Below are 25,058 nucleotides of genomic sequence, written 5' to 3' on the forward strand. Positions count from 1 at the left end.
ATAATGTGATCTTTGCCTTTTAAGGATATTACAACCTAATAGGAATCTTGATGTACTATTATGTCTCAATAGAGGAACCCCAAAATGTTGCCTTGATCTTTCGAATCTTAGCGGTGGTGGAGAGATGTCTGCCAATCAACTTACCACTTCTGCAGACATTGATGAAATTGGTAAGGAGAAGGGAGGTAAAGACCTCAGAGGAAAGAACAGCTTTCAAGGGAGAAGACAGGGTAGTTGGATAGATATGGAAGGTGGTAAAAGTAGGTAGAGATCCTTGAAGTTGGAATTCTGTGAGTACCTGGTGGATTTTTGAGAATGATAAGCCAAGAAGAGAAATGTAATATCATTAATAGGGGTCACTTTGCATTTGAAAAGTTTAGACAGGAAGGAATATTTTGTTGACTAACTGATGGTAGGAATGAAAGCCATAGTTAAAATGAGACGTTTTATGCCTTACTCTAATCTCAATAAAGGCAAAGAAACAAACATAAATATTTGCTAACTAATTCTTGTGTTTTTGTAGGGTCTGAGTCCAAAAGGAGTAACTAGTCAACCATTTTAGTATTTGTTCTACTTTCGGATTTCCTGAATGATAAACATTATTTTCTACTCATGAAAAAAAATCTCTGCTGTTTAGGCTAGGGCACTGTTTCCCAGCATTTTTTCTTTGTAAATTCTTAAGTTTTCATGAACTTGTACCTCGTACCATAAACTTAGTACCTATCAAGAGCCTTTGTGTTCAAAACATCAGCTTTTGAAATTAAGAAATGAAGAAAACCAGAAGGAAAGACAGGATGCATGAATAAGAATAACTCTTCATATCTGATTACAGGTCATTTGGATTCTAAAGGACCTCAGGAAATACATTTAACTGGGATGTAAGTTCTTTTGCTAAATGAACCCCACGTTAAAGCCTTTTCAGCACTGGCACAGAGATTTTTATCCTATGCAGACTCTGTAGAATATTGAACCTTTTGCTTTGGGTTAAGTGAACTTGAAAGCCTAGATCCTTCCTTTGAAAGGTTTTTTTAAGTTTCCCAGATCTAAATAGTTCATTTTAACCATTACATACAATCCATATTATATTTTAAAAATGAAAGAAAATGGCATATTACATTTAGGCATCGGCTGTTACCTGCATGTGAGTAGGGCTATGTTAGAGTATCTAGATTCCATTGGCTTACTCTTTGCCCAGCTGTGACTCTGAAGAAGTTTCTTAACTTCAGTGGACCTCAGTTGCTTCATTTGTAATAAATAACAATGGAAATAATACTAATACTTCTCATAACTGCTCTCGTAAGGATGAAATTTAGCACATGCCAAGCATTTTATAATGTTTAGTATTATTATACATGGGGATTCTTTGTTGGAGATCTAAAATGTTCAACTGGGGAATCCTCAAGGAATGAAAAGTAATTTGTGTGTGTGTGTGAGCGAAGCAAAAGAAGTTTATTAAGTGAAGATACAAAAAAGCTCTCAAGAGTGAGAGGGGTCCCAACAGGGTTGCCCCGAAAAGTAATTTTAATTCAACTTCTTAACTTCTTAGGCTTATTGTAAGGTTTCCATTTGACTGTTTTAATCTTCTTAGAACTTTGTTCTTCGATATTTAGGTGAATTAGGTGCCACTACGGTGCACTAGTGAAAGCATTCCGTGACTTTTTAAATTTTTATTTAATTATTTATTTTTTTTAAGATTTTATATTTATTTTTTATTTTTTTAAAGATTTTATTTATTTGACAGAGATAGTGAGAGCAGGAACACAAGCAGGGGGAGTGGGAGAGGGAGAAGCAGGCTTCCCGCCAAGCAGGGAGCTGATGCGGGGCTTGATCCCAGGACCCTGGGATCATGACCTGAGCGGAAAGCAGACGCTTAACGACTGAGCCACCCAGGCGCCCCAAGATTTTATTTTTAAGTCATCTCTACACCCAACCTGGAGATCAAGAGTCACATGCTCCAGTGACTGAACCAGCCAGGTGCCCCTCCATGATTGTTTTTAATAATACATGTGAAAATTTCACTTTGGATTGCTTTAGTTTCTTTGACTTGCTTAAAATGTCCTAACCCATGTAGACTGGATAAAATCCTGGCAGGAAGGATAGTAATTCATAAAAAATAAATATAAGCTCCTAATAGCCAAAGCTGGAAAATTAGTCAATTGTGTCTACATAAGATGTAGGACAAACTCATCATCTTTGATGTATATCTGTATATATGGTTATGCACAAGAAATGAGGGCCTTATCTCCAGGATGTCACTCAACATCTTCATATTTACCAGAGAGCACCCTACATATTGTTACTGAAAGAGACACATCAACTAGGTATAGGGCTCCTTGCATGGAAGAAAGGAAAAGTTGGGATGCCCCAAGCCACTGACAAATAACCAAACAGTATTTGGGTTAACTGACTGGCAGTTTTTTTGGTCTGCAGGAATCATCAACAGCACCTTACAAAATGCAGCCCAGTGAGTAGCATCTCTTTCTTGGGTTTGGGTTTGTTTCTCAGGTGGGAGACAGAGGCTTTCCAGCTCGCCTGTGGCTCAAGGATGCTGGATTTTCTCAGAAAACGTTCTCTTGTAGGCACAGCTGCGTTGTAGCACTCCAAATGCTTTGGACCATGGCAACAGGAAGAAAGATGCAATATGTAGCTCATCCACAAATAAAGAAAATGTGAGTGGTAAACAGAAACCTAGATACATTAGCACTTTTTTTCCTGTGAGGGCAACTCATCAGTATCATTATGAGACCTAGAACCCTTATGCCTCAGTGTGCAGACAAGCAAACTGCATCACTATAGGCAAAAATTCTTTTTTTTAAGATTTTATTTATTTATTTGAGAGAGAGAGAGAGAATGAACAGGGGGGAAGGACAGAGGGGGAGGGAGAAGCAGACTCCCCACTGAGCAGGGAGCCCTATGACCTGAGCTGAAGGCAGAGGCTTAACCAACTGAGCCACACAGGCGCCCCTAGGCAAAAAATTCTTTATGGTTTGTTTTTTTTCTTTAAGGTTTGACCCTAGAACAGAAACCTAGCTCCAAGTCTTCCACTGCAGGTCGTCATTATTACCCATGTTCAGTTGATTCGTTTAAGGACAAAAAATTTGTTACTGTAGTTTGGGAATTTAGAACTATTTTTTTTTTTAAACAGATAAAAGTAATGTACATAAGTTGTTAACATACTCTTTGCATGGCTTCATGTATGGCTCTACTTTATTTCTTATTTCTCCCTTAGTCCAGCTTCTTAGAATTCTGAGAAAGCCATGGGCCTTTTTCTCTGAGCCTCAGGCCCTCCATCAGTTTTTTGTTTTTTGGTTTTTTTTAAAGTATTTTAGAGAGAGAAAGAGAAAGGGTGGGGAAGGGGCAGAGGGAAAGGGAGAGAATCCCCAAGCAGACTCCCTGCTGAGTGCAGAGCCTGAGGCAGGGCTCAGTCCCACGACCTTGAGATCCTCCTGACCTGAGCCGAAACCAAGAGTCATATGCTTATGGACTGAGCCACCCAGGCGCCCCCCTCCATCAGTTCTAAGTTGAACTGGGCTCCTTAGAGCCACCTAATCACTAAGATAATTATCTAAATAATCCCTTCAACTAATTCTCTTTTCTAGCCATCTTTTTCTATTTCCTGCCTCCCTTCCTTTCCCCCAGGTCAGTGTTTATAAAAGATAGCTCCTGTTCTTTTCTCACACTAAGTTATACCCATGTTTTTGGCTGTTCTAATCAGCTTTCTTGATTTGATACTGTCCTTCTGATAACTTCTTTTTTTCCTTCTGATAACTTTTTAAAAATCTCACCATCCCCTCCCCACTCAGGCTCCCCTCTTCCTCCCTTCCTTTACTTGTGATTGTAAAATTAGTATCCTCCAAAGCAAATCTACATATCATACGTCAAATTCAAACCATAATTTGTATCAGGATATAGGATCAACCTTGATTACACTTAATGTGTTTTGTGAGGGTTATTCATGGCTTCATCTGATGAAATGTGTTTGGCAGGGCTTGCTGATGCTTGTCTTCCTCCAGCCAATGTAGTTTCTCTTATGCAGGAGAACAACACTTTGAAGTCCTTGGAGTGGTGGGTACCCAGGACCCTGAAGTTTCGAAAGAGACCAGGGGGGCCTTACATGTCTCCCCTTTCTCTACTGGTGAGTCACCAAACATCCTCATCAAGGGTCTGCTGAGGCATTGTGGATTATAGGGTGGCAGATCTGCATTTACAACCCTTTGAATTTTTCTAAGCAGGCTTGGGTGAGAAAAGGGGTTGGAGAAGTAACTCCAGAAAAGGGAGGAGACACGTCCCCTGATCTTTTTATTTGTTTAAATTTAAGGAGGAAAAAAAAATCTTAGGCATTTAAAATTTTTCTGTTTTAATCTTTATTCTTTCTGTGTCTCCTCCCAATTTTTAAAAGTACTATGTGCCCATTGTGAAAATGGTTTTAAAATATAGGAATATAGGAATATAAAAAAGGAGATAGCTACCTCATAGAGGGAAAACTGCTATTAACATTTTACCTCATTTCTTAACAATCTACTTCCCTATTTTTGGACACTTAGTGGCACCCAGATTTTGCTTTTACAAATAATGCTATTATGTAATTCTTGAGCATCAATCTTTACCTATATTTCAAAATATTTTCTTTAGGATTAGTACCAAGAATTATAATTACGAGGTTAAAGTGTATATTTTTAAGATTTTTGTTACATATAGTGAGATTCCTTTCCAAAAATGTTGTAGGAATTTACATATTCATGATCAATCTATAGGTCTTTGGATAAATGTTACTATTTTTTTAACTGCTAATTAGATTGGTAAATGTTTTATTTTATGTTAAAAACAATTAGTAGTGATTTCATGTGAATATTAGCCATATATATTTTACCTAGTAAATGACTGTGTCTTTTGTCCATTTAGCTACTGGAGTCTTAAGTTACCCAGGCACTCACTTGCTTTTAATAGACAGTGGATTCATGATAACTCCAGGGATTTAGGGTCTAATCTCAATCCTAGGGAAAAGTCATTTCTATCTCAATCCTAGGGAAAAGTCATTTTAACATAGCCCATCATAAGTAGATTAGGTTGACCATGTTTCAGATTTTTGATTTCTTGGAGAAAAGGAAGACTTGGAGCATGGTAAATTACTGAATAGTTTCCTGTGTGTATGTGTGTGTGTGTGTGTGTCTTTTAATGTGGTAAAGTATACATAACATAAAATTTGCCATTTTAACCATTTTTAAGTGTACAACCCAGAGGCATTAAATACATTCACAATGTTGTGCAACCATCACCACTATTCATTTCCGTTTTCTTTTCATCATTTAGAACAGAAGCCCTCTACCCATTAAAAAATAACTCCCCCATTCCTCCCTCCCTCCAGCTCCTGGTAACATCTAGTCTGTTTTCTGTCTCTATGAATTTGACTTTTGGACACTTAGTGGTATAACGTTCTGTTTATCCATTAATTTGTTGATGGACATTTGGATTGTTTCCACCTCTTCCCATTGCAAATAATGTTACCATGAATATTGGTATACAAATATCTGTTCGAATCCTTGCTTTCAATTCTTTGGAGTATATACCCAGAAATGGAATTGGTGGATTATAAGATAATGCTATATTTAATTTGAGGGGGAACCACTATACTGTTATCCATATCAGCTGCACCATTTTTATTTTTATTTTTTTTAAGATTATTTATTTACTTATTTGTCAGAAACAGAGAGAGAGCACAAGTAGGGGTGGCGTCAGGCAGAGGGAGAAGCAAGCTCCCTGCTGAGCAAGGAGCCCAATGCAGGACTTGATCCCAGGACCCTGGGATCATGACCTGAGCTGAAGGCAGACGCTTAACTGACTGAGCCACCCAGACTTCCCTCTGCTGCACCATTTTTAAATCTTTTGTTTTTTTGGTATTACACTGTATGAGTGTTTTATGTATTCTGGGTCTTAATCCCTCATCAGGTATATGACTTGCCAATATTTTCTCCCATTTTGTACATTGTCTTTTTACTTTCTTGGTGGTATTTTTTGGTGCACAGTTTTTAATTTTGGTAAGTTCAATTTGTCCATTTTTTTCTTCTGTTGCCCATGCTTTTGTGTATTATTAATGAGATCATTGCCAAATCCAATATTATGAACTTTTTCCACTGTTCTCTTCTAAGAGTTTTACAGGTTTAGCTTTTATGTTTAGGTCTTTGATTCATTTTGAATTAATTTTTGTATATGGAAGGTAAGGGGTCCTGAATAGTTATTAATATTGTCCATATAATTGACAGGACAATGGAAACTTTTTGGAAAGTGAAATGAAGTATCTGGGCAGCCCCATTACTACACTTCCAAAATTGGATAAAAATCCAGAACTAGAAGATCAAACAGAGGAAATTTCCAATGAATTGATGGAGTTTTCCCTGGAAGATCAGGAAGAGCCCAAGGTAAGGTACTGTCTGATATCTTTGCATTTCCCATATTCCTTCATTCTTGAATAAATAATATTGTGCATCTCCTGGGTTTTAGCCACTGGGCTAAGTGGTAGGTCTGTAGAGATCAAGAAGACATGGTCTCTATACTATCCAAGGGCTACCTGACTGATAGGGTATCTGGTAACCATGGAATTCTTACTACTGCTGGGTGAGAAGGTTCCAGTTAGTAGTTTGAGGACATCACTATCAATGTAATTCAGTATAAGTTATGCCCCCAGAGTAATAGTAATGGATGGAACATACCTAGCGTGATTTTTCAGCTATTTTACATTATATCCTCCCTGTGTCCCTGGGAGGCATACCTGAAGCCTGTGGCTTATTAGCCATGTACTGATATGCCAAAGAGAGATTCTGAGGTTTTTGGCATTTCCGAATCAACTTCATTTCTTTGAAACAAATATGTGTAGGAGTGTGTTTTTTAAATTTATTGATTAAACAGGCAAATGTGATATAGTTGAGCCCTTGGATTCTAGTCCTTATTCTCTTATTTAGTGTTATGAGCATGAGAAAGACACTTAACCAGTATAAAACTCATTTCTCATTTATAAAACAGAGCATAATAATGAGAAATACTTCCTCAGTAGGATTTTTGTGAATATGATTAAGTATTAAATGCAGTTTATAGTATTCCACATACTTTATTATTGTTAATAAAAACAAATGTAAGCTGTAACAACATTTGGTAAATATTTGTTGAGACTGGTGGCGCCTGGGTGGCTCAGTCGTTAAGCGTCTGCCTTCGGCTCAGGTCATGATCCCAGGGTCCTGGGATCGAGCCCCGCATCGGGCTCCCTGGTCTGCGGGAAGCCTGCTTCTCCCCCTCCCACTCCCCCTGCTTGTGTTCTCTCTCTCGCTGTGTATCTCTCTCTGTCAAATAAATAAAATCTTTAAAAAAAAAAAAAATATTTGTTGAGACTGATATGCGCCAGGTGCTATACCAGAACTGAGGCCAGAGTTGTGATTAAGATGGACAAGATTCCTAACTTTCATGGAGCTCGTATTTATATTTTTTCTAGTCTAGAAGATAGACCATGTAAGTAAGCAAACCAATACCCAAGATAATGACAGATTGTCAAAAGTGCTATGGATGACAGAGTGGTATGAAAAACGACCTAGAAGTTTAGTAGGGTGCTGCTTTTAACTTTAACTTGAGTAACTGGAGCAGTGCTGACATTACAATGAATTTCAAAAGGAGTAATTCAAAGGGAATAAGTTTTCTTTTGGATATTTGAGTTAGAGGCGTTAACAGGAAATTTAAGTGGAAATCCTGAATGAGGAGTGGAGCCATCAGGACTGGAAATGTACATTTTGGGACCATCTGCGTAGAAGAGAAAATGAAGGCTCCAAGGCAGAGAGTAAGAGCTTGTAGAGAAGGAGTGATAGCCTGTGAGGAGACTGATAATGAAGTAGATAGACTCGGAATGACATCATTCAGGAATCAGAAAGGAGAGAGCTAGGACATGAACAGAGGGGTCAGTTTTATATATTTATTAATTTTATAAGTTTAATATATTTATTAATTTTATAAATTTATTAATTTATAAATAAATTTATTAATTTATAAATTTTATATATTTATTAATTTGTATAATTAATTTATTAATATTATAATATATATTTATTGATTTTATATATAAATTAATTTTTATTCTTTATTGTGGTAAAATACAATATACATAAAATTTACCATTTTAACCATTTTTAAAAGTGTATGGTTCAGTGGCATCAAATCAAGATCATGTTGTTATGATTGTGCTTATCCATCTCTAGAACTTTTTCGTCACCCCAAACAAACTCTTTGAAGAGTTTTATAGTTTTAGCTCTTAAATTTGGGTTTTGAGTTAACTTTGAGTTAATTTTTCTGTGTGGTTTTAGGTAAGGGTCCAGTTTCATTCTTTTGCATGTGAATATTCATTTATCCCAGCACCATTTGTTCAAAAGACTGTCTTTTCCTCATTGACTGGTCTTGGCATCCTTATCAAAAATCATTCGACCACCTGGGTAGTTCAGTTGGTTAAGTGTTGGACTCTTGATCGCAGCTCAGGTCTTGATCTTAGGGTCGTGAGTTCAAGCCCCATGTTGGACTCTGTGCAGGGCGTGGAGCCTACTTAAAAAAAAAATCACTTGACCATGTACATGAGAATTTATTTCTGGGCTCTATTCTATTCCATGGGTCTGTATGTCTGTCTTTATATCAGTACTATAGTTTTGATTACTATACCTTTGTAGTAAGTCATTTTATACATTTTTTTTCACAAATCATACTTGAATATATTTTCCTTGAAAAAATATTAAATCGTAACAGCTAAGGCTAACCCTGTCTGATCACCATTCCTAGCCCCTATTGAAGGGTGACTTTGAGATTATGTGGGATTACATGGAAAAGTCAAGAGCATGGGAGTCCATGGAACATATTGGTCTAGAAAGCAACAGATGGATCCAGATTTCTGTAACTTGGCTCTTTAACGGTATGGGTGAAGTCCTATGATTTCCCTATGCTTCACTTTCTTTCTTTCTTTTTATTTTTTTTAAGATTTTATTTATTTATTTGTCAGAGAGAGTGAGAGAGCGCACAAGCAGGGGGAGTGGCAGGCAGAGGGAGAAGCAGGCTCCCTGCTGAGCAAGGAGCCCAGTGCCTTACTCAATCCCAGGACCCTGGGATCATGACCTGAGAGGAAGGCAGATGCTTAACTGACTGAGCCACCCAGGCGTCCCACATCACTTTGTTAATCTACAAAAAAGAAAAGGTTTTGATAACTATTTCATAAGGTTGTTGTGATGATTAAATGAGTTAATTGTACATAAGCATTTAGAACAATACTTGCCAATTACTAATGCTTTATTATTATAATGTAGTGTAGTATAAGTTCTTAATTACTGTAGTATAAGGACCAAAATGTGTGGCGTTACAAAGACTGGTAGAGAAGGGATGCTTGATGGCTTTGATGTCCTTAGCAAAGTGGAAGTTGCAGTAATCTGATGACTCAGAGGAGAGTGTTAGGTGACAGTCTTGAAGAGTTTGGAGAAGGTTATAATCAACTTTTGGAAACCACAGAGGAAATTATTAAAAGGCTAATAAAATAACATTCGTAAGGTTTTATGTGATAGATCTGCATGGCATAGTGTGCTATTGTCTAGAAGCAAGATTGGAAACTTTGGAACTCCAGGGATGATTAAGTGAGGGTTGGAGGTTGCCACTGGCAGATGAAAAAGTCGTATGGGGTTGAGTTAGCATAGGTGATGGTGAGAGTAGCAGAGAGTGGGACGCCTGGGTGGCTCAGTCGGTTAAGCGGCTGCCTTCGGCTCAGGACGTGATCCCAGGGTCCTGGAATCGAGTCCCGCATTGGGCTCCTTGTTCTGCGGAGAGCCTGCTTCTCCCTCTCCCTCTGCTGCTCCCCCTGCTTGTGCTCTCTCTCTCTGACAAATAAATAAACAAAATCTTAAAAAAAAAGAAAGTAGCCGAAAAGTAGATGATGATGAATCAAAGCCTGGATAAGGAGCCCAATGTCTCACTGGGTAGACTCGGTAAAGTGAGAACAGCAATATGGTTGAAAGTTGCCGAGGAGGAAGTATCTGGTTTAGAAATTTTGGAGAGCTAGGGGTAATTGTAGTTTGAGGATGTGCCAAGTTTGAATTCTTGGTGGTAGAGTAATAGAGGAGGGTTGCAGATTTTTTTCTCACTGCAGAGAGACACAGTGAGAGAGGGAACACAAGCAGGGGGAGTGGGAGAGGGAAAGCAGGCTTCCCGCGGAGCAGGGAGCCCGATGCGGGGCTCGATCCCAGGACCCTTGGATCATGACCTGAGCTGAAGGCAGATGCTTAACGACTGAGCCACCCAGTCGCCCAGATTTTTTATTTTTTCTTTCTTTCTTTTGTCCCTGCTTATTGAGAGGCTAATGTGGAGTGCAGGAGAAGCTTAGTGCAAGTATTTGAGAAGTTATGAAGTCCCTCTCTGAAGGGTTTTCAGTTTTCAGAACATGGTATGAGTGTGGGGAAAGAAGTAGTCTGGGTTTTAGTGTTTTGAGTAGTGTCTTGGGAGACAAGAGTGGAAAAGAAAAATGAGAGGCAGGTAATAATCGGTTTCGCTTATTGACTACTTGTACTGGGCACTGTGTGCTGAGCTATTTATATCCATCATCGCATTTAATTTTTATGTCAATCCTGAAATAGGAGTATGATGCCCTTTTATTTTCTTTCTTCTCTCCCCTTTTTTTCTTTAGTATTATCCCCTTTTAGGAGGAGAACATCAGACCATGGGTTAAAGGCTCTTACTCAAGGTCACAAAGTTAGCCATTGGCAGAGTCAGGATTTAAGCTGAGATCTGCCTGACTCCTGAGCTGGTGTTTTTAGCAGTATCATGGTGTCTTTTTTTTAAAGATTTTATTTATTTGTTTGACAGAGAGACAGCGAGAGAGGGAACCACAAGTAGGGGGAGTGGGAGAGGGAGAAGCAGGCTTCTGAGCAAGGAGCCTGATGCGGGGCTCGATCCCAGGACTCTGGGATCATGACCTGGGCCGAAGGCAGCGGCTTAGCCAACTGAACCACCCAGGCGCCCCATTATCATGGTGTCTTTTGCTGAATATGCTTGGGAGGTAAAAATTGTCCCAGGAACATGTAATAATGACATTTGCTTTTTTTTTTTTTAATATTTTATTTATTTGTTAGAGAGAGAGAAAGAGGGAGCAAGCAGGGGGAGGGGCAGAGGGAGAGGGAGAGAGAATCCCAAGCAGACTCTGCACCGAGCTTAGAGCCTGACAAGGGCTCAATCCCAGAACCCCAAGATCATGACCTGAGCCAAAATCAAGAGTTGGATACTTAACTGACTGAGCCACCCAGGCGTCCCAACATTTGCTTTTTGTGTAGGTTTGGTAAGGTTGAATACCCAGAGTTTGAATGGATTGAAGTGTTAGGAAGGATGGTAAATATGTGATCTAGAACACGGCTATTATGTAAAACTTTCTGAGATGGTGGAAATGCTTTATATCTGTCCAATACAGTAACCACTACATGGCTTTTGAGCACTTAACATGTGGCTAGTGCCACTGAGAAGCTGAAGTTTTAATTTTTTTGAGTTTTAACTAATGCAGATAACCATGTGTCATTGGTTTTACTATAATGGGTAGTCAGATCTAGAACCCTCTATAAAGTATGGTCCCTGGAGCAGCACCATCATTATCAGGTAGGAATTTCTCAGCAGTGCAAATTTCTGGGCCGCATCCCAGACCTTCTGAATCAGAACTGTGAGGGCGGGACCCACCAGTCTGTTTTAACAACCCCTCCAAGTGATTTTGATGCACCCTGCTATATAATGCAATATTAAATCCTATTTTAATGTCATTGGTTTGTGGGAAAAAAGAGAACCAAGATATAATCTGAAAGAGACAAGACGGGTATTGGGAGAATTGACAGTGACCTTCCTGAGACAAACATTTTTGAGGACTCGCTGATAATGGAGGGTAGATCTGTGGAAAAACAGCAAGTTTAGGGATAGTTAGCATGGGGAAAGGTTGCTAGGCCTTCTGCAGGAAAAAAAAAAGCATTGTAAAGTGAACATTCAGCGGTGCTCTTAAAAATATATGTTAGTCTTCATATTTCTAAAATGTAGCTGATACAGTTAAGTCTCAACTAGTATTAACTAGTAATTAAATTTAATGTTGATTAAAAAGAAAGATTTTTGTTTTCAATTTTATTGTTGAGAATTTATCTAATGTGTTTAATATCTTTTATGAAACAATAAGTACAGTACAGAGGACCTGATTGAATCTTTCCTTAGTGAAGATCTTTCATCATCTTAGAAACATCATTCTGAGTTGCATGATATAGACAGTATAGAAGAGTAGGTTTAAAATAGACTGACCCCATGGGTGCCTGGGTGGCTCAGTTGGTTAAGCGACTGCCTTCAGCTCAGGTCATGATCCCGGGGTCCTGGGATCGAGTCCCGCATCGGGCTCCCTGCTCTGAGGGGAGCCTGCTTCTCCCTCTCCCACTCCCCCTGCTTGTGTTCCCTCTCTCGCTGTGTCTCTCTCTGTCAAATAAATAAATAAAATCTTTAAAAAAAATAAAGAAATAAAATAAAATAGACTGACCCCAGGAAATAATCTGGAAATTTTGTTTGTTCTAGCTGTGAGGTTTTTTTTTGAGGTATTTTTTTGGTGTTTAAAAAATATTAAGTCCCCTTATGTGCTCATTTTAATGCATTGTGACTCTTATAGCATTATTTTCAGTTGAGGGCACACTGTATAAGACTATGCAGAGCAGTAGATTTTAGAATAGAAAAGGAGTAGGGATTTTTGTTATTGGGTTTATCTCTTTGATGCTAAATGGAAATAGATACCTGATAAAGCAAGGAGATTTGTATAACCTTAGTGATTTCTGATGCATTCATTTAAAAAATATTTATTGAGTACCTGTTAAATGTCAGGCCCTGTGTTAGGCCGTGGTAATACAATGGTGAACAATACAGACTAGGTTTATGACCTCTCGGAGTTCATATTCTGGAGACATCGACAACAACAACAAACTCAGGTTTGTCAGGTTAATAGATGTTCTAGTTAGAGTTTTTGGTTGCAAATAAAAGAAACCAATTTCTAGTTACCTCAGGCAGAAAAGGGATTTTTCTGGAGGGTATTGAGGAATTCAGAATTACCAGGAAGCCTGGGACAAGGTAAGACCTGGCCAAATGCTGCTGTGGGGTCATTGTGCTTGGGATGTCACCACCTACTGGCTGGATTCTCAGTGTCACCCTTACTGGCCCCCTACCCCAGAAGGTAATCCAACCTGCTGCTGGACTGTATTGCTCAGGACCATTTGCTACCACTTACTATATTCTCTACTGTGATGCTGCAACCATAAAAAAGACTCAGCCAACCCTGTGCTTTGTGTTATTCTTCGATTTTCAAAGTCCAGTCAGGAATATCTGGTTGATTATAAGAGAATGGAAAAGGGAATATCTGTCCCCTTTTGGCCTCCTTATTAGGAGGCAGGGCTGCCTCCCACTGAATTTGAGATTTTACTAAATCTCCAATTTTAGCCAAATTGCAAATGACTGCCATAAGAGACAAGATAATTTAATTATTGCAAATTGTCTAAGTGTAATGAAGGAAACAAAAAGGGGACTGAGATAAATACTAATAGAAGGGGACCTTTAAATGGGAATAAATAGGGACGCCTGGGTGGCTCCGTCAGTTAAGTGTCTGCCTTCGGCCTTCGTCGTGATCCCAGGGTCCTGGGATTGAATAATGCATCGGGCTCCCTGCTCAGTGGGGAGCCTGCTTCTCCTTCTGCCTGCTCTGCCTGCCACTCCCCCTGCTTGTGCTCTCTCTCTTTCTCTCTGACAAATAAATAAAATCCTTAAAAATAAATAAATAAATGGGAATAAATAGGAAAGGCCTCCTTGAGCAAGAGATATTTAGTTGAGAACAGGTTGATAAACTGTCCCAGTTTGCCTGCCATTGAGGAGGTACCTATGACCTGGAACTTTCAGTGCTAAAACTGGGAAAGTCCCAGACAAACTTGGATGAGTTGGTCATACATGACATGACTAGAGACAAGAGCATTCCATGAGGAGGGAATATTGTAGGTGCAAAGGTCCCAAGGTTGAGTAGATCCTGGTGTGTACAAGGAACTGAGAAGCCATTGTGAGGGAGGGGGAGAGTTGCCTGAGGTGGGACGGAAGAGGCAAGCAGGAGACAGATCATGCAGGGCCTTAGGGCTATGGTGAGTGTGTGGATTTTATTCTAAGTGCATTGGGAAACCGTTAGAAGATATTCAGCAGGGGAATAATAGGACCTCGTTTGTTTTATGAAGACCATGCTTGTTGCTGGATAAAGAAAGGATTAGAGAGGATTAAGAGTTCGAAGGTGGGGGTATGTTGGAAGCAGGTTGGAGTAGGATAGGAAGCTCTTGCGTAGTCTCAGGGAGGGTTGGTCATAGCCTGGACTAAGGTGGCTACAGAGACAGAAATGGATGAATTCAGAAGGTATTTTGGATACAGAAGAGACAGGTTGTAAAGGAAGGATAGGATCAAGGATGACTTTAGACATGTTGAATTTGAAGTGTTTTTATTTCAAAGGGAAAACAGAAGCAGTCAGAAGAAAACTACCTTCTTCTCTCACCAAATAGAGCATCATATCTGCTCTCATACCCTTATAACTGCCATTTCTCTTGTTATACTGCATAAGTGTCGCTCCTCCTATCTGAAGCTCCCTCCCCCTCTGCACTTCCTCCTGTTCATTCATTCCTTCATTCAGGAATGCTGGAGATACAGTACTGAACACAACAACGCAGTAAAGTCCGTTGTCTTGTAGAGCTTACATTCTAGTCAGGAGGAAACAGATAAAGAAACAAATACATTTATAATATGACAGTTGGTAAAATACTATGGTAAAAAAGCAGGGTAAAGAGAATAGGGAGTACCTGGATTGGGCTGGTGTAGAGTGGGAATTGATATTTTGGATAGGTTGTATAGATTAGAGAACACCTTGCAGCTGTTTGAACAGACATCCGAAGCAGTGAGGGAACCAAACAGTTATCAGAAGGGATGAATTTTTCTAGGCAGAAGAAAGATCAAATGCAGTGCTTCTGAAGTGGGGTGTGCATGGCATGTTCATGGAACAGCAAAAAGGCCAGTGTGGCTGGAGCAGAGTGAGCAGGTGCACAGTGGTAGATGAGGCCAGAGAGTAGGTAGCAGAAGGACAGGTCATGTAGGGCCTTGTAGGTCATTGTAAAGGTTTTGCAAAACCCCTGAGTCACATGGAAGCATCTCCTCTTGTCTGCTCCTGGGGTAATCTGCTTTCTTTTTCTCCTTCTTCTGCTCTCAGTTTTCCCCTTTCTCCTAGATTAATACTTCTCCAATTCTTTGGGCCTTTAAGGTTTGCAATCTTAACAATTATTGAGAACACTTTGCCTTGTACCTGATCTTTTGGGAAAAGCATCCAGTTTTTCTCCATTGGGTATGATGTTAGTTATGAGTTTTGTTTTTTTTTTTTAAGATTTTATTTATTTATTTGAGAGAGAGAAAGAAAGTGAAAGAGTGCAAGTAGGGGGAGGAGCAGAGAAGGGAGAGAGAAAGAATCTCAAGGAGATGGGATGCCTGGGTGGCTTAGTCGGTTAGGTGTCTGCCTTTAGCTCGGGTCATGATCCCAGGATTCTGGGACTGAGTCCCACATCGGGCTCCTTGCTCAGCAGGAGAGCCTGCTTCTCCCTCTGCCTGCCACTTCCCCTGCTTGTGCTCTCTTTCTCTGACAAATAAATAAAAATCATTAAAAAAAAAGAAGAAGAATCTCAAGCAGACTCCATGCTAAGCAGGGAGCCCCACACAATCCTGAGATCATGACCCGAGCTGAAACCAAGAGTCAGATGCTCAACCAACTGAGCCACCCAGGTGCCCCCTCTTTTTTTTTTTTTTCCTCTCCAAAGTATGCTCCACACCCAGCATGGAGCCCAACGCGGGGCTCAAACTCATAACCCTGAGATCAAAACCTGAGCTGAGATCGAGTCAGCTGCTTAACCAACTGAGCCACCCAGGCACCTCTAGTGATGGCTTCCTTGAGACGCTCTTTGTCAGGCTGAAGAAGTTCCCTTCTAGTCTCAGTTTGCTAAGAGATTTTAGCAGGAACAGATAATAGATTTTGTCAAATGCTTTTTCTGCATCTATTGAGATTATCATGTGAGTTTTCTTTTTTTTAACCTATTAATATGGTCAATTACATTGATCTTAGAATGTTAAAACACCCTTGCATTCCTATGATAACATTAGTTGGTTATGATGTATTTTCCTTTTTATATGTTGTTGGATTTGATTTACTGAAATTTTATTGAGGATTTTTGTATTTCTGTTCATGAGAGTTATTGATCTTTAGTGTTTTGTTTTCCTTGTAATGTCTTTCATCATTTGGAAAGAATTCTCTCTTTTTAAATTTTCTGGAAGAATTTGTGTAGAATTGGTGTGGTTTTTTTGTTTTTTGTTTTTGTTCCTTTAATGTTAGCCCAAATTCACCAGTAAAGCCATCAGGACCTGGGCTTTTCTTTGTGGGAAGTTTTTAAATTACTAATTCAGTCTCTACTTTTTGTAGGTCTGGTCAGATTTTCTGTTCCCTCTTGAGTCAGTGTCAGTGGTTTTTGTCTTTTCAGGAATCTGCCCATTTAATCTGAGTTTTCTTATTCATTGGTATATAGTTGTTCATAGTATTCCCCATGATCCTTTTTATTTCTGAAAAATTGCTAGTAATGTTCCCTCTTTTATTCCTAATTTTAGTAATTTGAGTCTTCTCTTTTTTTTCTTGGTTAGTCTAGCTAAAAGTTTATCAATTTTGTTGATCTTTTCAAAGAATCAGGTTTCGTTCTGTTGTTTTCTCTTTTGTTTTTCCGTTCTTTACTTCATTGAGTTTTTGCTGTAATCTTTATTTCCTTGATTCTGCTTGCTTTAGATTTAGTTTCTTTTTTGATGGAATGTTAGGTCATTGTCTTGAGATCGTTCTTTTTTCTGTTATGGCCCTTTACAGCTGTAAATTTTTTTTTCTTTTCTTTTTTTTCAAGATTTTATTTATTTGACAGAGAGAGACACAGTGAAAGAGGGAACACAAGCAGGGGGAGTGGGAGAGGGAGAAGCAGGCTTCCCGTCGAGCAGGGAGCCTGATGTGGGGCTCCATCACAGGACCCTGGGACCACGACCTAAGTCAAAGGCAGACGCTTAACGACTGAGCCACCCAGGCGCCCCTACAGCTGTAAATTTTCACTTAAACACTACTCTAGCTTTATCCTTACATGAATTTTGCTGTGCCGTGTCTTCATTTGTATTCATCCAAAAGTATTTTCCAATTTCCCTTAAGATCTTTGTTGACCCAATGGTTATTTTGGATTGTGTTGTTTAATTTCCACCTAACCGAATTTTCCAGATTTTTTTTTTCTGTTATTAACTTCTGATGAATCCATTGTGGTCAGAGAACATACTTTGTATGATTTCAGTGCTTTAAAATTTATTGAGGCTTGTTTTATGACCTAGTGTGTATGATCTATCCTGGAGAATATTTCATGTGTATTTGAGAAGAATGTACATTCTATTGTTGGGTACAGTGTTCTTTTGATGTCTGTTAGGTCTAGTTGGTTTGTGGTATTGCTTCAGTTAGTTTTTGAGCTTTCTAAAAATGGTACCATACCAAATGTGGCCGTTACTGGCCTTGCTATTCTCACCAGGGCCTTTGCATTTGTTGTTCCTTCAGCCTGGAACATTCTTCCCCTAGGCAAAACAGGATTTTTTCCCTCAATTTAGTCTCATTTCTCCACATATGTCATCTTATCAGAACGGCCTTTCCTGACAAGCTTTCCACCCAAATATGTTTCCTATCTTTTCATTCTTCTCTATTTTTTACCTATAGAACATGCCACTACATAAAAGCTCATAGTACATATATTTGTTTCTTCCACTCCTTTATTCACTGCTCTGTCACCTAGTAGGTACTCAGAAATTGTCAGTCAAGTATGTGGATATGGAAATCTGGAAATAAGAGCAGAAGTTTTGGTTGGAAATAAATATTTGAGAGTCATCTGTATAGAGGGAAAATCTGAATTCACAGGTAGAAAAAATCATGTAAGGCAAAAGTGAGGGGATAAAAAAGGGCCAGGACCTAACCCGGATGAATCCAACATCTATTAGAGGTTTGGTAGGTGAGGAGGCCCAACAAAGAAGACTGAGAAGGAGCAACAGAGAGGTAGAATCATCATGGTTCTTTTAGTTAAGGGGTTGCCTGTACTAGCACTAAACTAAACTAGGAGGTGCCATTGAAGCCAAGTAAGAAGGCAGTAGCCAAGTCAGTGGAAGCCACTATGAAATTCAGAAAAATAGATGTCTAAAGAAGCAACTCAGATACGGTGACATGAAGATTGTTGAGAACCTTGACAAGAGCGGTAGAGTGGTACAAACAGATGCAAGTCTACGTGTGTTGAAGAGTGTGTAGGCCATGAGGAAATGGTGATGTCTCCTCAGTTTACAAAACGATGATTATTCATTTAAACCTTTTTATAAAATCTGCAGGTAGAACTGAGCTTAGCAAATTTCCTTTTCTTCTTCCTGGCCTTTTCAATGCTTAAAACTCCCAGATATTGAAAGTGTTGATTGATTCCTTAAAGAAGGAAAGTCTCTAATGGGTAGATGTTGAATGCAATCTAAGCCAGCTGGTCCTGGGTTCCCCCCACCCCAGCTTCTGAGAACTACGAAACTTGTGACTAGACAAAGCTACAGTATCCTCACTATCATCATCCCTTCATGACCAAACACGTATGCTCTTTGCAGTAAGTTGCCATTTGTTTTTATATAAATGTTTTGGAAAGAATCTGTCAGGACAGTAGTGGCTGTTTCTGTTTGTTAAAGTAGTTTTCTCCTATCATTTATTTCTGGATTCTTGCCTTTAGACCATATGAAACCCATAAAGATGTTTATCGGCTTCATTATCACCATGATAATAGCTACCAGAAACCTAAAGCACTGATGCAAGAGAACAGAGATTTGAGAAATAGACTCATTCGTATATGGTCAGTTGATAATTAGACCAAGATACAAAGCAATTAAATGGAGAAAACAGTCTTTTCAACAAATTGTGCCGGAGCAATTGAAAATCTATATGAAAAACAAAAACCTCAATCCATACCTTATACCTTATATAGAAATTAGTACAAAATGGATATAATAGACCTGAATATGAATTTTAAAACTATAAAACATCTGAAGAACAAAACATAGGAGAAAATTTCTGTGACCGTGGGTTAGGTAAAGATTTCTTAGATATAATACTAAAAAATGGAAATGTTTTCCTTAGTAGCTAATTCATTCCAGACTCTTTACAATGAGCCCTTAGAGGTGCCTGGATGGCTCAGTCAGTTGAGTGTCTGACTCTTGATTTTGGCTCAGGTCGTGATCTCAGGGTCATGAGGTCCAGCCCGGGATTGAACCCTGCATCCGGCTCCTCACTCAGCAGGGAGTCTGCTTGTGATTCTCTCTCTCCCTTTCCCTCTGACCCTCCCCCCAGCTAAAATAATAAATAAATCTTTTAAAAAATAATAAAATAAAATAGAATGAGCCCTTAGCTTAGTAATTTGGTGTGTTCTAGAGCAGCTCTTTTGGTTAAGAGAAACAAAGTTTGCACTAAGGCCATCAAATTTGAAATTCTGATCTGGCTTCTTCCTGCCTTCTTCTTAGGGCAAAATTGAAGTTATATGAAGGGAAGTCTGTCAAGAAGTCTGGCTAGCCTGTTCCTCAATCTTTCACCACATCTCTTCTGCCACTATAACTTTGGTTCATCCATGCATTCATCATTGGCGTCATGGCCTTGACCGTATCTTTTAGCTTTTCCTTTTAAGTTTTGGCTTCTGTTGCTGCCTAATTATTTTGTCATTTTCTAAGTTAGATTCCCAGGAGAGAGAACTTAATTGGCCCAGATTATTTTTAAATGTTCTAGTCTACTAAATGGATATGTCAAAACAGCACTCTGGGCCAGTCAGTGGCCCTGGGTAGGGTTGTGAGGACATAGGGAGTTGACTGGCAGGGATCCAAGGGGACAGGTAGGTGTAAAATATTGGTATGTAAAATGTGAACTGTACCGGGGCGCCTGGGTGGCTCAGTTGTTAAGCATCTGCCTTAGGCTCAGGTCATGATCCCAGGGTCCTGGGATCGAGCCCTGCATCGGGCTCCCTGCTTGGCGGGAAGCCTGCTTCTCCCTCTTCCACTCGCCCTGCTTGTGGTCTCTCTCTCTGTCAAATAAATAAATAAAATCTTAAAAAAAAAAAATGTGAACTGTACCTTCAGCTGGTACCAGGAACAGTGGAGTTTCCCTTAGATGGGACCACAGATGTGACAAACACTGTAATAAATATAGTTATTATAAAGTAAAATATTGATGTTTTTATTTTATTCTCCCAGAAACCATTGACCATCTACTTGTTTTCTAGTTAGGCTCTCTTATTATCTAGCCCCCCTTCTAAATCAATCCATAGTAGTTAGCGAGGTGAGTGTATAAAGTAGGAACTTCTGCCTTTCGTGTAGGGCAGAGGTAGAAGGTATCTGGGAATAGAGGATAAGAATCTTGGATTAGGTGAAGGGTCTCTGACTGGCTCAGTCAATAGAGCATGGGACTCTTGATCTTGGGGTCATGAGTTCAAGCTCCACTTTGGATATAGAGATAACTAAAATTAAAATTAAAAAAAGAATCTTAGATTAGTTGAAAGTTGTTATCAGAGGTCGTTTACTATATCTCCCTGCTTCTGTTTATAACACTCAAATCATGGCTTTCAGGGAGACAGTAGTCCATCTTCTTGCACTTTAGTCTGAGTTAGTAACTTCCAAGGCCAGTTCTTCATGGTATTTAATCCATTTTTTCCTGATGCGCTTCATAATATCAATCCTATAATGGTCATCCTGATACTAGATTCTGGTGTTCCCTTTTCCCTTGCATGATGCTTATTTTGCTATTTTTCTTTCCCATTAACAACCCACTTTATAAGAAAGCTGAGTTACTTTTTTTCTTTCTTCCTCAAAGAAACTACTACCCCAAAAAAGTGACACATACTCTTGCTGCTTAGTATTTTTTTACGTAGGCTGACCTTTTTGGTTTGTCATCTTCAGTTTTGCTGGGGTCCTTAAATCTTGATTGTCAGAGTCTTAGGATCCCATAGAGAAACTGTGGGATTAGGTTTGTTTGGTTTTCACTTGACTGGAGGAACTGAGCTTGCATTTGCTTTCTCCTACAAGAATTGGTACATATAAGATGGTCAGGCGGTGAATTTGGTTTGGCTAGATTTAATACATCTTGGGGAGATGGAACAGCATGCACTCTGAGGAGAAAGATGTTAATGAGGAGGGGAAGAGTGGTTGCTTACCTAGGGTTTTGCCTTTCAAACTTGATTGTTGCTAGAAATCACTGGTGCAGCTTGCTAAAATGCAGATTTTAAATCAATAGGTCTGGGGTGAGGCTCAACATCTAGGATTCTTCATTTCCAACAAGTTTGCAGGAGATGTTCGTGCTGCTGGCCTGCAGACACACTTAGAGGAATAAGAACATATGGGGTTCATATTCCCATACAGGCATCTCTGAATAGAAGCTCCTTGTATCGCTCTCCTTCATTGCCAGAGAATTTGAACAGGCCAAGGCTGAAGCAGGTGGTAAAATTCAAGGACAACCCAGTACCAGATAAAGAAAAAAAGTATTGTTCTAGCCACAAAGAGCTCAGGAAGGTAAGAACTTTTTAAGATGAGAGTCTTTTTAATCCTCTATCTCATTGTGTTCTCTGCTTTTTTGGTATGAGGATTGCTTTAGGATATCTTGTCTTCTTTCTCATTACTTTTACTTTTATCTCCTTGTTCTTTATGTCTTTCTTGTCTTTTTTACATCTGTACTCATATATAAAATATTTAACAATAAATATCTGTTATATTACACTTTTGGAAATGATGTTGGCATACTGTCTTCCCAACCTTCTTTTATAAGATTTGAGAGGACACAAGGAAACTGGGAATGGTAAGGATATTTACAGCTGTTTTACCTGCATTCTGATAGAAACCGCATCATGGAGCACACTGGTTTGGTGGGAGGCAACTTTTGAAAAATTTAGCTGTCATTCCCTACCCCTCCTTTAAAAAAAAATCTGAATACTCTTTTATAAAATCAGCATATGATAGTATAGAATTTATACATAAACAAAAGAAGCTATTGTGAAATGCCCATAATCCCATAGGCCAGAGATAATTATTGTCAACACTTGGTATATGTTTTTCTAGACTCTTTGATGCAGGCTTTTTTCTTTTATTAAAGTGATATTACAAAGTATGAGTTTTCTCACTTTCTTAAGGATATCATGAACTTATTTTCATGTCAATGAAATTAATCTACAACCTAACTTTTTATTGCATAATAGTAATCTATAATGTGAAATATGATTTGTTTAACCAAGACTGTTATTTATTAGTAATCTTTCTCTACTATAAACTTGCTGGGATATTCATTTTTACAGCCAAATCTTTGTGCATTTTTTTTCCCCAAAGGGTGTGCATATTTTTAATAAGTCTCCACTCCTTCCTCTCCTGGTTTTTAAACCTTTAACGTGAAAATTGGCGGTGGGGGGCATCTTGTCATCCTTAGGGCTTAGGTCTAAAGAAGACAGTCTCTCTCTGTGACATTAATATCACTCAGATGCTGGAGGAAGATTCTAACCAGGGCTCTCTGATTGGTGATTTCTCCAAGGTGAGTTTGGTTATATTCATCCTATATTCCATTGAGTCATTTTGGATCTGAGTCTTTTTTTCTTTGCTTGAAGAGGACACTAGGTATAATTATGCATCCTCACCAAGGACTATTTGATAAACTGAAGATGCTATGGTGGTGGATTTAGACCCTAAGCCTTTCCAGTGAGAAAGTATTTCTTATTCATTCTGGGAAAATGCAGAGCACTGGGGAAGGTATGAGGCTTTTTACTTTTTTCTTTTTAAATTAAAATTATGTAAATAATACTTGTCATTACAGAAAAAGTAGAAAATGAAATATACCTCAAGTCTTTTAAAAATATTATTGCTTTTAACATCTTGGTACATATTCCTCCAGACTTTTTTCTATGTATTTTCACAAACACACATGCACATACCCAAATACATTTTTTTGTTCTTTCACAAAAAATGGTTTATACTGTTTTGTGATCCACTGTTTTTTCCCCCCATCATTTAATGTATCAGGAACATCTTGTTTTTTGTTTTTGTTTTTAAAGATTTTATTTATTTATTTACTTGAGAGAGAGAGAGAGAAACAGCATGAGAGCGGAGAGGGTCAGAGGGAGAAGCAGGCTCCCTGCTGAGCCGGGAGCCCGATGTGGGACTCGATCCCAGGACTCTGGGATCATGACCTGAGCCGAAGGCAGTTGCTTAACCAACTGAGCCACCCAGGCGCCCTGTATCAGGAACATCTTTTCATGTCAATAAACAATTCTGCTTCACCATTTCATAATTTTTAATAGTACAGTATTTCATTTTTTGGGCTGCCCATAATTTTTTTTTAAAATTTTTTACATTTTTTAAATAATCTCCACACCCATTCTGGGGCTTGAACTCACAACCCCACAATCAGGAGTTGCATGCTGTACCGACTCCAAGGCTGCAAGTCCTCATTCCTGTTCTAATTCTGTATACCTTGGGCAATTTACTTTCCCTTTCCCTCCTAGACCAATTTCTTGTAGGATATTTACGTTTACAATTTTTCCTTATGAACAATACCAAGATGGGCATATTTGCAGCTAAATCTAAAACTTTGTGTGAGTCCTTAATTCATTCCTTAGAATCACTTCTTAGAAATGGAATTGCTGCATATGTGCATTATAGAGACCATTGATTCTTTTGAAGGCATCTGGAGTTTTATTTTTTATTTTTAATTTATTATTTTTTTGAGAGAGAGAGAGCAGGGGGCGGGGTGGTGGCAGAGGGAGAGGGAGAGAGAGAATCTTGAGCAGGCTCCACGCCCAGTGCGGAGCCCATCACGAGGCTCAATCTCACAACCCTGAGATCATGACCTGAGCTGAAATCAAGAGTCAAAAACTCAACCCAGGCACGCCCCACATGGGGTTTTAAAGGTCATTTGGAAAGAAGGACAACATATAGGTCTTTGATCTCAAATTGGGGTGTAGAAAACTTGCTGTTATTTCAGTTCTTGGGTATTTCTAGGTATGTGTGCTGCCAACCGTGTCAGGGAGACACCAGGATCTGAAGTACGTCAACCCAGAAACAGTAAGCAGATTTCTGGAGATGGTACCTGGTTACATAAGCTACCATCTGTTCTGTTCTGTCCCTAAAATCCCTACTTCCATTGTATTTCACTGTGTCCACTCACATAGGCTCCTCATTCAACTGAAGCTGTGTTAAAGAACTCCCATTTATCCCATTCTTTTGCCTTTGTTTTTAATCAAACAAATGATAGATAATTGTTATGGAAGAAAGAAAGCAAGGAAAGAAGGGAGGGAAGGAAAAAAGTCAAAATCACTCAGTTTGGGCGATCTCACATCCTGATTTAGGTGTTACAATCCCATTGACACCTTTCAGCGCATGGTAATTATTAATAGTATTCTCTTTCACTCTCAAAAGTGTCCTAGTTTGTGCAATAATTATTTGGTCCCCTACCCATAATCTCACCACCAGAGATAACCACTAGTAATATTTTCCTTATGGCCTTCCAGATTTTATTCTGGAATATATTTGATAAAAATAGGATTGTAATGACCATGTAGTGTTGAAGTTAGCAAGACATTGTAAACATCTTTCTACCTCAGTAAAACAAATCTATATTATCCTTCTAATGACTATATAATATTCTATTATATTGGCATGTATAATTTAACCAAACCCCTATTTTTGAAAAAAGATTTTTTTTTTAAAGATTTTATTTATTTATTTGAGAGAGAGAGAATGAGAGAGAGCACATGAGAGGGGGGAGGGTCAGAGGGAGAAGCAGACTCCCTGCCGAGCAGGGAGCCCGATGAGGGACTCGATCCAGGGACTCCAGGATCATGACCTGAGCCGAAGGCAGTCGCTTAACCAACTGAGCCACCCAGGCGCCCGAAAAAAGATTT

General features: G+C 39.0%; 1 protein-coding gene across 10 annotated transcripts in view; it reads left to right on the top strand.

Annotated features, from left to right (window-relative positions):
- CDC25C (cell division cycle 25C) overlaps nt 1-25,058 on the top strand; it is a 35,371-nt gene that overhangs the window by 7,126 nt on the left and 3,187 nt on the right. For 7 of the 10 annotated variants that reach the window (XM_081826994.1, XM_081827000.1, XM_081826996.1 and 4 more), the window contains exons 3-11: nt 73-170; nt 833-878; nt 2,431-2,464; nt 2,580-2,669; nt 4,037-4,135; nt 6,261-6,416; nt 21,538-21,687; nt 22,592-22,693; nt 24,157-24,219. In XM_081826994.1, the coding sequence (XP_081683120.1) occupies nt 73-170; nt 833-878; nt 2,431-2,464; nt 2,580-2,669; nt 4,037-4,135; nt 6,261-6,416; nt 21,538-21,687; nt 22,592-22,693; nt 24,157-24,219 (838 nt within the window). The remainder of the gene's footprint in view (nt 1-72; nt 171-832; nt 879-2,430; nt 2,465-2,579; nt 2,670-4,036; nt 4,136-6,260; nt 6,417-21,537; nt 21,688-22,591; nt 22,694-24,156; nt 24,220-25,058) is intronic. The other 3 variants (XM_081827003.1, XM_081827002.1, XM_081826997.1) reach the window with 1 other exon arrangement.

Source organism: Leptonychotes weddellii, chromosome 7 (genome assembly GCF_054177405.1).
Source record: "Leptonychotes weddellii isolate Sample4059 chromosome 7, ASM5417740v2, whole genome shotgun sequence".
Taxonomy (NCBI): domain Eukaryota; kingdom Metazoa; phylum Chordata; class Mammalia; order Carnivora; family Phocidae; genus Leptonychotes; species Leptonychotes weddellii.